The sequence below is a fragment of the Morone saxatilis genome, unplaced genomic scaffold (genome assembly GCF_004916995.1).
Source record: "Morone saxatilis isolate NCDOM2014 unplaced genomic scaffold, NCSU_SB_2.0 Contig20, whole genome shotgun sequence".
In the NCBI taxonomy this organism is placed as follows: domain Eukaryota; kingdom Metazoa; phylum Chordata; class Actinopteri; family Moronidae; genus Morone; species Morone saxatilis.
The window spans coordinates 18470335-18487462 of NW_023339763.1; the positions used below are offsets into that span (position 1 = coordinate 18470335).

The 17128-nt window shown below is 39.7% G+C and overlaps 1 protein-coding gene across 1 annotated transcript in view; it reads left to right on the plus strand.

Annotated features, from left to right (window-relative positions):
* nlgn2b (neuroligin 2b) overlaps window positions 1-17128 on the plus strand; it is a 68039-nt gene that overhangs the window by 16184 nt on the left and 34727 nt on the right. Inside the window, exon 2 of the mRNA XM_035667218.1 lies at window positions 9201-9948. Coding sequence (XP_035523111.1) covers window positions 9432-9948 — 517 coding nt within the window. The 5' untranslated portion in view covers window positions 9201-9431. The remainder of the gene's footprint in view (window positions 1-9200; window positions 9949-17128) is intronic.

Sequence of the window (17128 nt, forward strand, 5' to 3'; positions counted from 1 at the left end):
ATTGCTACTCAATATACAACAATTCTTAAATTAGCTTTAAGCTTGAGGCAAAGCAGCTGTCAGACTGCTCCCTCAAACTGTGTGTATCGCCCACAGACACCTATACACACGCTAACACAGCTAGCATTTCACCTAGATCATCCCTAATTAGTGTGTCACCAGATTGCGCACTCGACTCGGCTTCATTATGACACATACTCCCACTCACGACTACCAAACACACTAAAGCAAACAGATAAATAAAAAGTAACAGCCCCCTAGAGGCAGCAATGTTCATCTTAACCAAATTCTTAAGAGTGTCGGGCCAGTAGCTGTCAAGATATCGCGCTCTGTTCGTGTGCTGGTTCTAAGATAAAGGGTTTTCCGTGTGATCTACAGCTGTTAAGCAGAAAGAACAGTGGTGACCAACAGCAACATATTGATTTTGTGGTCCAGCAGTGACAGAGGGTCTTTTGTCTAAGATCTCCTATCTTCTCCTACTGCCTGCTGCTTTATGATCCCTGCTGCTGCTTTAATAACCTACACTGATGCTTTATTAAGGCCCATTTAATTAACTTCTACTTGATCATTTGTGAACTTTTTGTAATCCTAACGTGTGTTTTCATGTTGTTAATTATTGGGGCGAAACCATGTGGCAGTGTAGTGAAGAAATTTAATGATATTTAATTTGTTTTTGACCCGTGTTTTGAATTGAGCTTGCTCTGCTCAGTCAGGAGGATATGTCCTGCAAGCCGTTGTCCCTTTTCATTGACATGTTTGCAGTAATTTCTTGAGTTGATTGCAATTATGATAAGTGTAAAGTGATATTTCCTTGTGGATAGTCCTACATTTTTCTGGCTGCAGTATGATGAGAATGTGAAAGCGGTGGCAGATGGAGCAGCCACGGTATCTGATTGAGCTGCTCTTTGAGTCTGGAGAGCTTGTGGTAAATAAAATAAATTGTGGGATGAAGCTCCCGGCCTTCATCAGCACTAACAACACAGTGGTTCTGTGCAATTATGGGGTTGCCATGACATTAACACAAGTACTTACAACCTAAAATGTTTATTTTCTCAGACATATTAATGGTAACATTTAACTTTAAGTCCCCCTATTTACCATCTATAAGCAATATACAAACATTTAATACATGGTTTATAACACACTATAATGTAGCTAGTAATAAACACAAAAATCTAGCTTGGAGCAAACAACACAATTTTGCAATTTTCTAAAAATGCAGTATTTGTCCTGAGCACAGCGCCGGAGTAAATGCAAGGGGATCATTAAAATTGAAGGGTTTATCCCCTAGGCAACATTAAAGTGCTCTTAGCATGGTTGCAAAGTTATCATTCAGCCTGAGGATGGAGCCAAAGAAAACCTCATGTTAATCCTCTGGTGTGCATACAGTGAGTTTGCTGAGTTTCATTCATGGTCAACTCCTCATTGATTATAAATGACAATGAATATTCATCCCAAATCTAGTGGAAAGTTTGCCATAGGTTTTTAAGATACCTGTGATGCACTTCAGTGCTGATCAAATGGAAATGTTGGCCTAGTGGGTCCTAAAGATCATTAGAAATCATCCTCTGGGAACAACGAATAACCATTTTAAATTTCATGGTCTGGCAAAAAGGTCCTGAAATACCTTGCTTTGGCCCAGTGTAAGGTGATATATTAAATGTATTCGAATTTCTGTTTACATTATGAAAACTGAGCTATTATAATGTGCACAAAAAGATTGTTTTCAGTCATGATGTGGTGTAGATGATTGCTGACTGCATAGCTTTGAGTCACAGTCCTGTAAATAAATGACATGAACAGAACACTTTTTTATTACGGGACTGTCATGACTCCAGGTGTCTTGTGACTACAGGTGGCTAGCTTGCTCTGGCTATCACCTTGTGAATCTAACAGTCACATCTATAAGAGTGACAGACTGAAAGAATACTCTGCACACTGATCTGATCTAGTTACGGGAGGTGAAGTCACAGGGGTCGACCGAACAGTGTGTGGATTTTTGACTGTTGTCTATCCAGATTATTAATTTGGATGTCCATGTTCTTTTTAATTGAAGCATGTGGTACAGAAAGTCCATAGCTATTATATAGATTGGATAACCAGTATTGTTTTAGATATGTATAACAAAGGCAACTATTCAGAGGGTATTCTATTATTCTTGCTCAACTGTCTTGCAAAAAATATCATATTTCAATTTTAGTTTTGCAATTTATTTGCAGCATTCGATTTTTTGGCCACATCCCTGCCTAGCCCTAGCCCAAATTGATGTCCAAATACTGACTGACTAATATCTTAAGGCTCAGACACTACCTGAGCATATTATTTGCTAAATGACTGTAAGCTACAATGAAGTAATCCCTAAAGTTTTTCTTGCAACAAAGAACAAAAAAATCCATGTTTCTGTGACAGGTATATCCTCCTGCACCGTGACTGGTTAGGCTAAAATTCTTAAACCTGCCTGATAAGTATGTTACAGACATTCTTATCAGATACAGCTTTATAGACACTGTTGATGTCAGCTGTGGTTTTTCATCTTCACAACTTGTAGGAATATATTCCAAAATAAATATGTATCTTCTCAGAAGGTTCAACAGTGATCCTATTACAATAATCCTAATATGGTTTAAAGCTCGATTGGCATAAAGTCTGCCAAATCTCTGCCTATTACCCTCTGGAGCCCTCCCCTTGTCTTCAGGGGCTTCACTTTTCATTAAGTGACATGTCATGTAGCTAAAGACAAAGATGTTGTAGGGACATAACTGTTTACTCTAATTAAAAGACACTCATTAAATCAGCCGGGCAGTGAGTGCCGTTATTTTTACAAAATAAATTCAGAAATTGTGATCGAACGTTAAGTGATGACTGGACAGGATGGCTTTTATTTGACTTGACAAGTTGGGTCTCAAAGCAAATAAATCACTCATGATCCTAATTGACAAGAAAAGGCTAAAACTGGCCTGTCAGGACCAAATTTTAAACTGAACTAATTTACCCAATACTGTAGGGCTGTCAGATCTCTCCCCACCATTGTGTAGTATCTTCAGTGCATCATATAGTTGTTACAGACTACAAAGGAGAGGAACTGACTTTTCTAGTGGTGGCTTTTGAATTCTGATTTCATTCTGCACTTTCCGGGAGTGGCAGCCATTTCTTCCCTCATCTCCTATTACTGTATCACCCAGTGCATCCTGGCAGCCTGTACAGGGAAGCATTGGGGCAGATTCTGGATAGCTTCAATGTCTAGTGTGAAAAGAGGATGAGGCCCTTTGGCTGAGCCTACATATGCAGCCTGACAAGTCTAATCTTAGCTCTTCTGTTAGCCTCTCACTTCATCTTGCCTAGTCCATTAAAGATTTAAGGGAACATTAAGGCCTCTAAACATCTCTTTTAATCAAAACCTCATAAATTGTTCTCACTCTACCTGCTTAATCTTCTAAATCTTCCTACTGCAGGTTTGACTATCCTGTTTTCTTGCCATGATGCCCATGGGCAGCGCCTTATATTTACATCACGCTGATCAGCTACAAAATTGTGCAATTAAGTCATACCAATTCATTTTGTACATATGCTAGGGCTGTACCTGACTCAGAATCTTGTCAGTCGAATCAGATTGGGCTGTTCAATACCAAGATTTGATAATTTGTTTGTTTTTTTCAGTTCAGCATCACACTAACCTCCTATATCAACCTATGTGAGTCTCATGTTTTAATGCTTTTCTTTGTCATCTTTCTGTCAGATTTCCTCATAGTCAGATAAAGTAAATGTGTGCATCCTACTCATAGTTCAGTTATAAAATTACAGCTCACCATGCGATGTCTGGAGGTTGTGCCACTGGTTCAGAAGTGGTTTAGCCGTCTTCACAGATAGTCAGTACTGGAGTAGAGAGCATTAGAGCAGCCGCCACCCTGCCTTGCTGTCCGGCCTCACACAGCCTTCCCCTTAACCTCCTACACCTCTATCACAGTTAGTTTTGTGGTAATTTTTAGACTCAATTTGTGAAGTTTAATGCTCCTGCATTGCTCTGTGTACAATGACACAGCTAAAAAAAAGGGCAGAGATTCAACCGACAAAATGCTAGTCGACTCAGGGTTGTATTTCCTGAAATGTCAAACTTCTACTCTTAATGGGATAATATGACTGTACCTCTAACCATAAGAAGTCTTGGTGAGCAGTAACAAACTAAGTTAACTTAGCATAAGTGATGTGGGACTTTAAAGGTCTAACTTGTCTGTATATCTGCTTTGAGATAGACAAGGTTTTGTTCCACCTCTTTTAAAGCAAGACTTTGTAACGCTTGCTGAATAGCAGCTACTGTGGCCACAATTGACAATTGCAGGATTATGGTGAATGCTAAAGTAGTATATAGAAGTATCAGTACAAAGGTCATCAAGTGAGCAAACTGGCTCGATAACGTCAGTTACATAGTAATGTAAGTTTTCTAACAATAGCCAGCATTACCTGTCATAAGCTACTGGTTACCAGGGAAGGCTGTTATAGCAAAAACTATTAGAGTATTAAATCGTGCAAGAGTGTGTTTTACTGCTCATAAATTCAACTTCTTATTCATAACAGGAAAAATATGGTATTTCCTCTTTTAAATGTTACATAATCTCACTTTTATAAAACGTGCTCCACTTTGTTACTGTGAAAGTACCGATAGGCCTCAGAGCATTTCAGATTGTTCATCACTTCACCGTCTGTAGAAACAAAATCAATAAAGTAGCTAAATATGCTATTTTATTTCATCCAAGGCCAGTTTGTCTGGTAGTTCTCCCAACCACTGGCAGTAGAAGACAGAGGCATGATCAGTCTATTCAGTTGGAGGTGTGACAGGCCATGTTCCCACATCTGTTATTTCCCTAGAATCTTGAAGACATAAGACACCTGTAGCGTGCCGCTAACTGCTAAGTTGCCAGTTCAGTGAACTCATGCATTTTTTATGGCGCTAGAAATTAAATGAATTTGCTTTGTATCATTCCAGTTATCATTCCATGAGACTGTTGTATCTAGACAATGTTGGTTGCAGGAAAATATAGATACAAACATACAGCCATCAGAGCTGTTTTATTTTTTAATAAAAAAATGTTCTAAGCATTGTGACAGTAGATAGGAGACACCCGAGTTTGGTCAAAAACTCAGCACTCTGTTTCTGGCTTGCTAAGCTGCTTGTCGTCCACAGATGTCAACGAGCAGAGGAGAGTGGCTTGACAACTGAAGTAGTGAATGTAGTTTTAACAGTCAAAGAGGAAACAAAGCAATTTAAAATCCCTGGGCCAGCATTTTCCCCCAGCACCACCATCCTGCGAAGGTTTTCACAAACCACTCTGACCAAACCATTTTAAACATATACTTAAAAGTGTCCCACTGGCAGAGAGACATTACCTTCACAAACAGCTGACAGGACTCCCTGTTGTATAAAACAGAACAGGAAACAACCTAGTGATTTGTGTGTCAATTTATCCCATTTTATGAGTGAAGATGCGCGCTCAACGCTGTTTCAGCTCACGGATGGTTGGCGTGAACAGATGTTAGGGATGTTAGGGTACAACCATTTGCAACTCACATGTGAGAGGTTGAGAACAGACCGGTACGTGCTTAACTTAGAGTCTGTATTCACGTGCCTCATTGGATTTTATGCATGTGTGTTTATGTCATTGCTAGTACATGCAGGAAGGCGAGCGTTACAGAGAGCAATCTGACAGGCTACATACACGTATCCCGCACCTATGCTATCCCAGTCAGTAAGGACATACTATTGTGTACATCCCTGGAGCTACTGTCTATTTTGATGGGGCTCTGACCTTGGCCTTGGTATATATTTAGTCGCATTAAGAGCACTGATGGCTTTACAATCAAAATAGGTATGTAACAAGAAGAAATGTAAGCAGTGAGCAGTGATAGCAGCTCTGTGTAATTTAATGTTATTTGAAACCGAAGGCTTTGTACAGTATTCTGTATAGTTATAAATGTGTGTGTGTGGTTACTAACAGTACTGCAGTCTCTCTCTGCATCATTTTATGTCTTTCTTTTGAACTTACCCCCTTTTTTTCACATTACTATCATCTGACTCTTAGCAAGAAAGCAAATATTGTGGAACTACTGCTTTAAATGTACATGGCTAGGTAAATAGATTATTAATTTAAATGTATTAATCGATTAATTATTTGAATTTAATACAGACGTTATAATGTGTTGATATATTAGTGCTAAGGACACTGTAAAACAAGCCCCATTCCCCTTAAGTCTCTCATCTACACAGAACGTGTAGAATCTGTTTCCCATAATATCCCATATGAGATAGCATATGGGATATTATGGGATAAGACATTGCAGATGCAGTGGCATTCACATTTCCAAAGATACACTGTCTTTTGTAGTTGGTTTTTAGGGGGGAAAAATCAATTCAAATCGTAAAGTGGGTGTGGTGTGACATTTTTTTAGGCCATATCACCCAGCCCTACCTCTTATTCCAAATAAGTCTTGTGGATTCTCTTAACAACATTTAGCTAGTCATGTACTGTGTATATTCACATTAATATTTTTCTAAGTTGCATTTTCAGCTTGACTATGTATGCACACCACTTTTTTGATGAGAATTTAGGGTATCCTTACATATCTTACCTTCTCAGAATGAGTAGTTGTCATAAGATGGAGTCACTCAGAGGGCTTTAATGAACTGAATATTTTTCAACTTGTTCCTGTTTTGTTCTTATAAAACAATACCACTCACATCACTAACCTTCTGTAATGTTGCACGCCATCTTTCCGCTGTATTTTACTGTCATCCCTTGTGTCTGCTGGCTGGCAGTGGAGTGTGGATATTGCAGGGTTGAGGGTGGAGGGATGAGGCGGCATTCAACCAACAGTTAGCGCCACATAAAGCCTTTATCACACCTAAACGGCTCCGTCTCCCAAAGCCAGAGTGAGATAAGCACTGCCCATTCATCTGTAATGATGTGGAAGCAAGAACCAACTGAACTGAGTTGAGAGGGAAAGGCTAACTCTGACACAGTGTGGATGGCTGAAAGGGGTGCGGGGCCAATGGGGTTTTGCTTGCTCACTCCTCAGAATAATGTGTGAACATGCTTTTGTTTGTTTTGCATTCTCTGTGGATTGAAGATGATTACAAGACAAGTGTTTTACACTTCAAAATATTATAATTATCTGCAAGATGAAAATATGAAGCAGGGGCCACATTACACCATGGTCATTGACAAATTCTCCCTTTGGACCGCAAATTAAGTTTTTGCAACCAGTGTGTCTGGGGTGATGTGATCACAATCCTACAAATCTAAATGCAGACGTGTTTGCACCCAAAATGTATTAGGGACGCATCACACATGCCAGATATTCGCTGAGGGCCTGACATCTGAAGTTGAATTTGAGACACATTTAGGAAACCAAGAGTCTGGCCTGAGAGGCTAAAGCAAGCTACTTATCATGAATAGTAGTGACAAAAGGCAGCCTACAGATGTCACTCAAATTGTGTGTCAATATTGATAATGCTGTCAGATGGCATTACAGTGGCACAAAAGAAGAGATTGGTAAATAGAAAAAACAAAAACTACATGCACATGACTCACAGTGGTAGTTCTTGGTTAGGTAGCAATGAGCTAGTTGGCCAACATGACAGTTAAGAGAACAGATACACAGAGGCAAACAATGAGTAATCTGGAAAGACACCAATGGATACAGGAAATGCCCTTGTATTGAACATGGAGGAATGCAGTATTATATTTTCTGGTGGTTTGAGATTTAATGAGAAAAATAATTGTACCTCTTATTATAGACAGCATTTTATCAGCAACAGTGAATGCCTGTGAAATGGCACACATTTTGCATAAGTTGTTGGTTAGAAATAAGTTCTATGTAAGATCTCGCTTCTGTAAGTAAACTGACAGGAATGTCTTTAATTTTGCAGGTTTATGGCCATAAACCAAAGTGGTACCAATGCAATTCATTACTGAGATATTTCAGTCATTATTGTGGTTGCAGCTGATGCATTCTACTGTATTAGTATTAGTATAAATAAATATAGGGTTTTCTTTAAGGTTCTTTGTAACTGATAATAATTGTGCAATACCAATGTGCAATACCAATGTCTACACCATGCAACTGTGATATTGTCTGAGACGGTTATCGGTTATTAACTCTCATACTATTCCAACCCCAATGGGGACCAAAGTGCCAGACCATCTGACCAACAGACCGGCATTGCCATCCATAGATTCAAGCTTCTTGTGTGACCAAAAATAATGATGACTATGACCTTGACTGGGAAGATAAGAATTTTCATTTATCCACATTTAAGTAAAAAAAGTAAAAAAAACTGTGAATCAGGAAAAAACGCTACAAATGGGTTAGCCCACAGGACATGGGCAGACGTTTTTGAGGCATTTACCACAATGCAGTTCACACACATCAGAGTACAGTACAGAATGCCTGGAAACATTCTATAACTATGGGACACTGACAACCACGTATCAAAACAAATATCCTGCAGAACCTTCTTCTATAAGTGGACTTAGATGATCCACCAACACTGATAATATCTTGCTTTTCTGTCATCTACTGCCAACCAGAAATGCATTACGTTTGAATCACTTCTTTTTTTAATTTGTAATTCAAGTATATATGTTTTCAATCATTATAACAATTAGTCCTTTTGGGTGAATTCTACTGCAATGTATGTGTTGAGTTTTTACTTAATTTGGCTTGTGCTTTGATTATTCACACAAAAAAGTAAATGATTGAGGCTCATTGTTTGCTTCATCTTAACTACTAGTTCTGTGTATGAAGTCTGCAAAGTTGGCTTTTTTGTAGATGCAGCATTGGTGTTAGGGTAATTCCAACTTTGTCACAACAGAATTCAATTTAAGTAAAGCAGCGTTACTGTAAGTGTTTAAATTCTCAGTATTTACAAGTTATATCAATTGTCTTCAAGACCACTAAATCACATGGCAGTAGAGATATAATCCTTGGTGGCTGTTGTAGAAAGAAAATCAAGCTTTAGCCTTGGGTTAATATGAATGTACCACAAAGGAGTCATCTGCAGTCAAGTGTCATTATTCCAGACACTTCATCTTAGGTAAAATCAGCTTCCCCATGTTTTCCTCTTGTGCCTTTTTAAACACACTGACAGGGCTTAAAGAGCACACCTATTCACACACACTGACTCAAAACCTGTCTGTGTCTTCCAGGTGTAATTGGCTTCTTGACTGCAGCTCTGGACCCATCAGGAGTTCCAAAGGGGAAGACGGATGAGACCACAGAGTCTGCCTGAGAATGCTACCTGTTCCTCGGCATCACCATGTCACCCTAGGAAAACTGTTAACCTGTCCCTTTCCACAAATCCTCTTTCTGCCTTTGTTATTTCCCATAACCCACTGAGTTTGTGATCCCTCTCTACACCCCGCTGAAGTCCTAGTGATATGACTAAAAGAGCCTTTATTTTGGACATGTTGTTTTTTCCTCTTAATGCTGCCAGCCACCAAGGCTATGGTGGGAAGCGTCATTATACTTCTCAGCAGGTTGCTAATCACTGTCTGCTGTGGCTCTTGGGACTAGTGTTACACCTCACCCTTTCCTCATGCCAACGGGTTGACCTGAAGCACCCTACAGTATCCACAGGCTATGGAAAGATACGTGGTATCAGGAGGGAGCTCAGCAATGAGATCTTGGGCCCTGTGGAACAGTTCTTAGGTGTGCCATATGCCACCGCTCCTATCGGCGAGCGGCGCTTCCAGCCTCCTGAAGCTCCAGGCTCCTGGCAAGAGATTCGCAATGCCACCCAGTTTGCGCCAGTGTGTCCCCAGAATGTGCACGGGGTTTTACCTGAGATCATGCTACCAGTGTGGTTCACAGACAACCTGGATGCTGCAGCGACCTATGTTCAGAACCAGAGTGAGGACTGCCTTTACCTCAACATCTATGTACCCACTGAAGATGGTGAGTGAGACTCTCATACCAGATGTAGGGGGAGAGCTGATTTTTTTGGCCTGTTAAACTGTTCTTTGCAATTAGAGGGGTCAGGAATAGATCGGTATATGAGTAAAATCGCAGATATGCCTCCTTTAGAGAAAAGATTAGTGTGTGTCACAACTGTTTTAGAGTGTAAGAACAGCTAGTCCCTTTCTAATCATTTTCAAATTTCATATTTGTGTCCGTACTCCCTGGAGTAGTCACTCTGATCAGTTAGTCAGGATTATATTCCATGGAAGAAGAGCTCTTAACGTGAGCCAGAAGACATGTAGAAGATTACTGAAGATATATTCTCTGATAATCTCCTGGGCTTGTATTAATGTCATTCTCTGTTATTACTGCAGCATATTCACATATGCAATCTGTGTTGAGCTAATACTCTGTTAAGCTATTAGATACACTTAACTTTTATTGCTCATATGTAATTAATTTTAACTATTCATCACATATTCAAAATTCATACAGAACATGTTCTACTAGCTAGATGCTTTTTGTACTAATTAGCCAGATTGTGACAAGCTACCTTTTAGCTTGACTAACACTAATTTGTTTAAACCATGCATAAGCATTATATCCTCATAATACTAATTGTGTGAACTTGCCAACATTAATCTTTCACATGAGAAATGCAGAGTAAGTCGCATGTGTTTTGAGTGACTGAACAAAGTGAACCACTACTGTAAATCAAAAAGTCACTCACTGACACCATTAACATTTTGTTACTTGAACCAGTAGAAAAGCAAAATATCTATTCACAGATGTATGTCACTGCATTGAGAAAGTTTTCCAAAACCTGTGAAAGTTTTCTTTTATTTTGTTGATTCATTCATTTCTAAATTACCACATTAATCCGTAAGTAGAAAGCCACTACGGTACTAGCTAGCATCACCAACGTCAACATAACTGCAACAGATTCAGTTTCATGGTCAGTGAATTCAATGCCTGAGTTGGTTAATGAGTGATCAGAACAAACTTTTTAGTGGCCTTGCTGGCTTGTCTGTTTCTACTGTAAAAAGATTAAAACATGAGAGAATACTTAATAATAATCCCATAATGGAACTGTCCTTGAAAAATGTGTTGAAACTGTCTATAGTAAAGGGAGATACGCAAATCAAATCAAAGTTCACATTTCTTTCTTCTTTCCTCTATTTAGTTTTAACAAACCAGTGACTTACACTTACATTGTGATTTGAATGTAATGTAAACCAGTAATGTACATTTCATGTATAAACAATGGTTAAGTAAGAAACTAGGAACACTCGCAGTAACACAACCCTCTTTATTGCTACATTTAAGTATCTTTAAGGAATATGAATATTCATTTTATATATTAAATGTGTATATAATTGCATACAAATTCTGTCGTCCAGCAAAAGACCTCCACCAGCACTGTTCAAAATATCTAGAGATATGTCAGATAATGAACCGGATGCAACTACATTTCAATAACCAGTTCCTGCTAAAATATATCAAGTGTGACATTTGAAAAGCTCATGAAACAACATCATCAGACCTAGAGGCAGTGTGTGTGGTCTTATTACATAACACTGTAACAGCGCATACAGCCAACTGTGGTAAACTGGCACTAAACATGCTCGCAGATTAGCTAATTAGCCATAGTGTGGGTTTGGTGTCCCCTGACGGTCATGTGACCACCATTTTGCCAGTTGCAGAGGTCCATTCGAGTACATGAAAAAGACATTTGCTTTTATTCATTAGCAAGTAAGCTAAACTAAATGCACATTTTTATCATTTCATTTAGCTGGAGGACTAAGATTGTCATCCACTGCATTATTGTTTATTGTACCATTACTCATGATGACTGGATTTTAACTACTGACAAACCATCTTACAAAGGTTGCAGTTATAAATGTTTTGGTTTTGTATCAAACTAATCAGCAAAGTGCTGTAATTGACTGTGTTTTCAGTAGCAGAAGCCATTTTCATGGTTTGACTGGAATGATGCCTTTATTTTATTTTTTTTCAAACTCTTCAGGTTTGTTTTGCATGGGTGCAGCAAGGTGGCTGCTGTGGTTAGACTAGGAATACAATGTTGGCAGCTTGGCAGGTTAGAGGAAAATATAGCAAATACAATACCAAAGAAAAACCTTGTTTAGGCCTCCTGGGGTGAAATTAGTAAAAAACTGAAGATCACCTCCACCTCTTCACGGGCTATCTGGGTGTACTTCTTGCATTAATGATCAGTGGAGAGCGTTTGAGAAAGCCGATGGGCAGGTAAAAGAACACAGGATCAAAGTGTAACTTTGGAGGCAAAGCATATGCTACTGATGTTAGTAAGCAAGGCTAATGATAAAATGTTAAAAAGTCTATGATTAATGGGGTCACCTGAGAGTTGCCTGAGAGTACTTGGAAACCACATGTTTCTGCATTTCTGCTGCTGCTGCTCATATATGAAGTCATTGTTGTATTTTAACACTAAAGCTGAAACCATAGATTGTGTCAATGTTATTGATTAATGCTCCCCATGGCTGAACAAACAGAAACAGATTAATTGCTAGTAAAAAATATATAGTATTACTGTAGTATAAAGTGGGGCAACAGAGACGCTGTGAAGAAAAACTAAGAAGCAGATCTTCTTTGTGAACATCTGAACAGAGAAGATGACTGTCAAATGATTTGAACTACTCTTAATATATTGGAAAGTGTACATACATGGGTAGAATGAGAGCTCTGCGGTTAAAGTACGTATGCTGTATAGTACGTCACATACTCACAGAGAGGACGATGTAGAGTCCTGTGTCACTCCCAGGGGAGAAGGTGTGCAAATGAGTGAGACTGATTTTACATGTAGCCCTGTCTGCTTGTCAGAATCTGTCACTTATTGTCAGGGGTCACTGCTTACACAAGGCTGATGCTGTCCCCAAGGATATGTTTTGCCTTGTGTGTGTTTGAGAGAGAAATAGAGACTGAAGGAGAGTGAAGTGCCCCTGAAATCAAACACACTACATTTTGCACTTAACTGCTGTCACAATCCCACAAATAGTTTACATGGTGTTAGACTTGCGATTATGTCAGAAGTACCAGCTTCAAAGCCTTCTGAAAATGTAAGTATTTCACTATGATGTTAAATTTTCATGACTTAATAAAGTTAAAGGTCTGGGGAAAAAAATCCTCAGGCATTGTTTATTAAAAGTTTAACACTCGAAAGCTCTGCTAGTCTGCGTCATCGGGACTCTAATGAAGATTCGAATGTCAGTGTTATATTCACATATAAGCATATTTTAAGTAGGATGATATACCACAAAAAAGCAAAGTCACACCTGATTTTAAACTTCACACAGTCCTCTGAGATAAAACTGGTAATTTCTTCAAATAGTCTACACAGCGCTCATCCTGATTGAATAAAAACATGTCAAGATGTATCTGGTGTCTCATGTGTCTTCAAATTGTCTGCGTTTAGCTCTGCATTAATGTTTTTAGCCGTGCTGGCCATGTATCTCCAGGGATAGCAATGTCCCGACTGAAATACGTATCTCAGGTGGTTTTAAATGAGATTTATCAACAGCTATTGGGTGGTTGGATTAGGTGGTCTAGTACTGTGTTTATGGCCAATACCTGCAAAACTAATGAAATTCCCACCAGCCTCAGCTGTACTTTGTTTGTGCTAAGTAGCAAATGTTAGCATGCCAAAATGCTAAACTAAGATTGTGAACATGATAAACATATGTGCTAAACATGTGCATATCTGCATTGTCAGTGAGAAGCATGTTAGCATCGCATTTAGCTCAAAGCTGTGAACTCTTAGTGTTGTTTCAGCTAGACTGAGCTCTTTTAGATGTTTTTACTCATCCATATTGAGGGTTGTGAAGTCCCTTGAGGCAAATTTGTGACTTGTAATATTGGACTATGAAAGTAAAGTTGACTTAACCTGACTTGGCTTGTGGGTTAACTTACTAACTTGGTATCAGTGGGTGATGGTCAAGCATGTTTAAAGGGAGGACGTCGGTGCTGTATTGTGCTGTGTTTGGCAGCGAGCAGCTGCATTCCCACTCATGGCGGATGTAAGTGGGCCAAAATGAATTGGCAGCACAGAATCATCGGCAGCCTGGATCAAAATGTTTTGGGTGCCAAATCTGGCCTGCACGACTTGATTTTGACACATTTAATCTCCTGAGTATTATCCTCCCATTCTACCTTAAGTCGTGCCTTTATCTGTTTCAGACCTACAAATACTCTCACTGAACAAGTTCTCTGCTTTATTGTTTGGACAAAAGAAAATTCACAGCTCTCTTTTCTTTCTGCATCTGTTCACCCCTTCTGCTCTCTCCTCCCTGAAATCATCCCTGCCTCTTCTCCTCTCTCCTCCATCTTTATGCAGATGGCGGTAGAAGGGGTCACTGTTCTGAATGCAAATGAGCTTCGTGCCCTTCCCCACCAGGCCACTATGTAGCCTTCTACTTCTTCAACTCAAATGAAATTCAAATAACTTCTTCGAATAATGTAAATACGTGTGTTCCTGTGGATTGAACTGTGATTTTTAAGCCCTTTATCTCTTTCTTGCTCCTTACCTCCTTCTACAGTGTTTCACCCTCACTGTCCTGTGTGGCCAGGCTTCTAGGCAAGAGCACTGTCTCACTGCATTCCTATTTCCTCAAGACACTCCTCAGCCAAGGGCCTGAGATCCTTCATTTTTATTGCCGCTAGAGCAGCCATTTACCGTGCTCTTTATTAAAAACCATATTTCAGGGGGCAGGACAGTGGAGGCAAGGATGGAGCTGGAGGCTGGGGGCACAGTAGACAAGACTAAAAGCAGAAGGATAGGACTGCATGTGCTGGAAGCTGCTGCCTGGATGCAGGGGGTTGAACCGAAGCTGTGTCTGACACCTTGTCAAGCAGACAGGCCACCATAGACATGACATAGTGCAGCTTCATCCCGTTTACTGCACTGAGGAAATGGAGAGGGACGGCAGACAGCTTGCGCTCTGGCCACTAGCTCACTGAACCGAACAGAAACGCTGTTGACTGAGAGCTGGAGCTGCATTAGGTCAAACAGTACTGGGACAATCCAAGCTAAATGCTCCTGTGTAGGCCAATCACATCATGTGACAGATGTTTTTGACCCTAAAAAGTGTGTGTTTGTATGTGTGTTTACCTTTGGCTACATCCTAGTTTTTTGTCTTGTCTAATATATTGAAGATATTCTTTAATACAGAAGTTTGTTGTCAGAAAAGACCTAGATATTGCCATGAGCATTTATTTGAATGCAGATTTTTTTTTTTTATAAATTTGGTTTGTTCTTATTATCTTATTCATATACCCCCAAATAACAACCACATATGATCCAGCCCACATCAGGATGTAGCAATCCTGTTTATTTCTGTGCCCGCACTAAGTTAGCCACAATGCTAACAACTAGTACAGAAACTATTAAATTAATTAGTCAATCAATGGAAATATAGCAAAAAATACAGACGGAAAATGTGATGGTTTTGTCATTCATCAAGCTAAATCCTCAGATGTGGAGCTTATATGAATATAATATATAAATTGAATACCCTTGTAACTGGAATACCTATGGTTACTCAAGAGCCATGCTAGCAGCATGCACAACTAATGACATTCCCATCAGCCTCATCTGTATTTTAATTAATGTGCTAATACTGTATTAGCATGCTACTGTGTTAAACTATGATGGTGAACATGATAAACACTATATCTGCTAAACATCAGCATGTTATGATGGATGTCTTGGTGAACTGTTAATCTGACAAAACTGTGGTGGTTTGCACTATTTTCTGGCATTTTATAGACTAAACAGTCAAGTTATCGAAAGACAGCAGCTTAGTTGACAATAAAAATAATCCTAAACACGAAAGGACACAACTTATGTGTCACAAGTTTTTACCTAAAGGTTTAGGAGATGCATCTTCAGTTAAGTGAGATGCCTGTGTGAAGTCTTAGGATGAAGTCTGATGGTCCATTACAAAGTGTTTGAGCGTAGCTTATCCTCTCATATAGGTTAGCGCTTTATTAGGCATTAGAAAACAAATGAAATCAGAGTAGTCTCCATTAAGCAGTAAGGTGTGGTTTTAGAGTGGTGCTAAGTAGTGGGGAAGTGCTGACAAGACCAAGGACTAATGTGCCTTTTTATCCATTACCAGTCTGTCTACCTGTTTGCTCTGTAGCCCAGGACCAACTACTGTACCCTCTCCCTCCATGGCAGGAAGTGCTCTCTGGATCAGGCGCCTGAGGATGCAGCAAATCCATTCAGCATTGATCCTTTTCCATTTAGACGGAAGATAAACATTTTATATTAGGAAACCATATTCTTATAGAGAGTTGAGTGAAAATGCTGCATTATAATGGTGGAGTGCAGTGATGCGCTGTGCCTCCAGTATGTATATTCCATCACTTCACTGTGAGCTTTCTAGCAGAATGGTAGAAACAGACATGTCAGCAGCACCCTGGCAGAGTGATAAACCCCTTGGCAACCAAACGTAGAGTATTCTTTAAAATGAGAGACTGCAACGCCTCCTCACAGGAGAGCAGGGAGTGTGCTGCTGGGTGGGTACGAGGAGGACAGCAACAGATGATAAGGGCACTGTTAGCATGCTTTGTGTAGTGTGCGGACGTTTAATTTGTGTGGGGCTGGGTGTGAGTGTGAGCGTGAGTGTGTTTTAATGGCTTTCTCTATAACGTGCGTATGTAGACAGTGACTGATAACGACACGAAACACAGTGGTAATTGTGGGTTGATGGAAAGCTCCACTGACAAAAACCAAGAAAAAACAAATTAATGGGATCCTTATCAGTTAAGACTTACAGAGGTTGACGTGCCAGGGTGTTGGTTGGTCACCGTGATAAATGCTTGTTATTGGCTGTGCCCTATGGAGCATTTAACTGGCGCTACCATTAAAGCTTAATGTGGGGCTCCTCTTTGACCTTGGTGAGGGGAATCCTGTCACAAGCCTTTGCAGGCGGTGTAAATATCAAAAACAGCTCCCTCTTCGCTAATTCGGGAGGAAAGGCTCACTTTTCATGCTTTGTGCTGGCATTTCTCTGCACACAATGTGTGTACATGGTCACATGTATTCAGGATGAGTATCTGTCCCTGCCTGTGTGTGTGTGTGTGTGTGTGTGTGTGTGTATGTGTGTGTGTGTGGTGTGTTTCTTCAGTGTTATGTTTT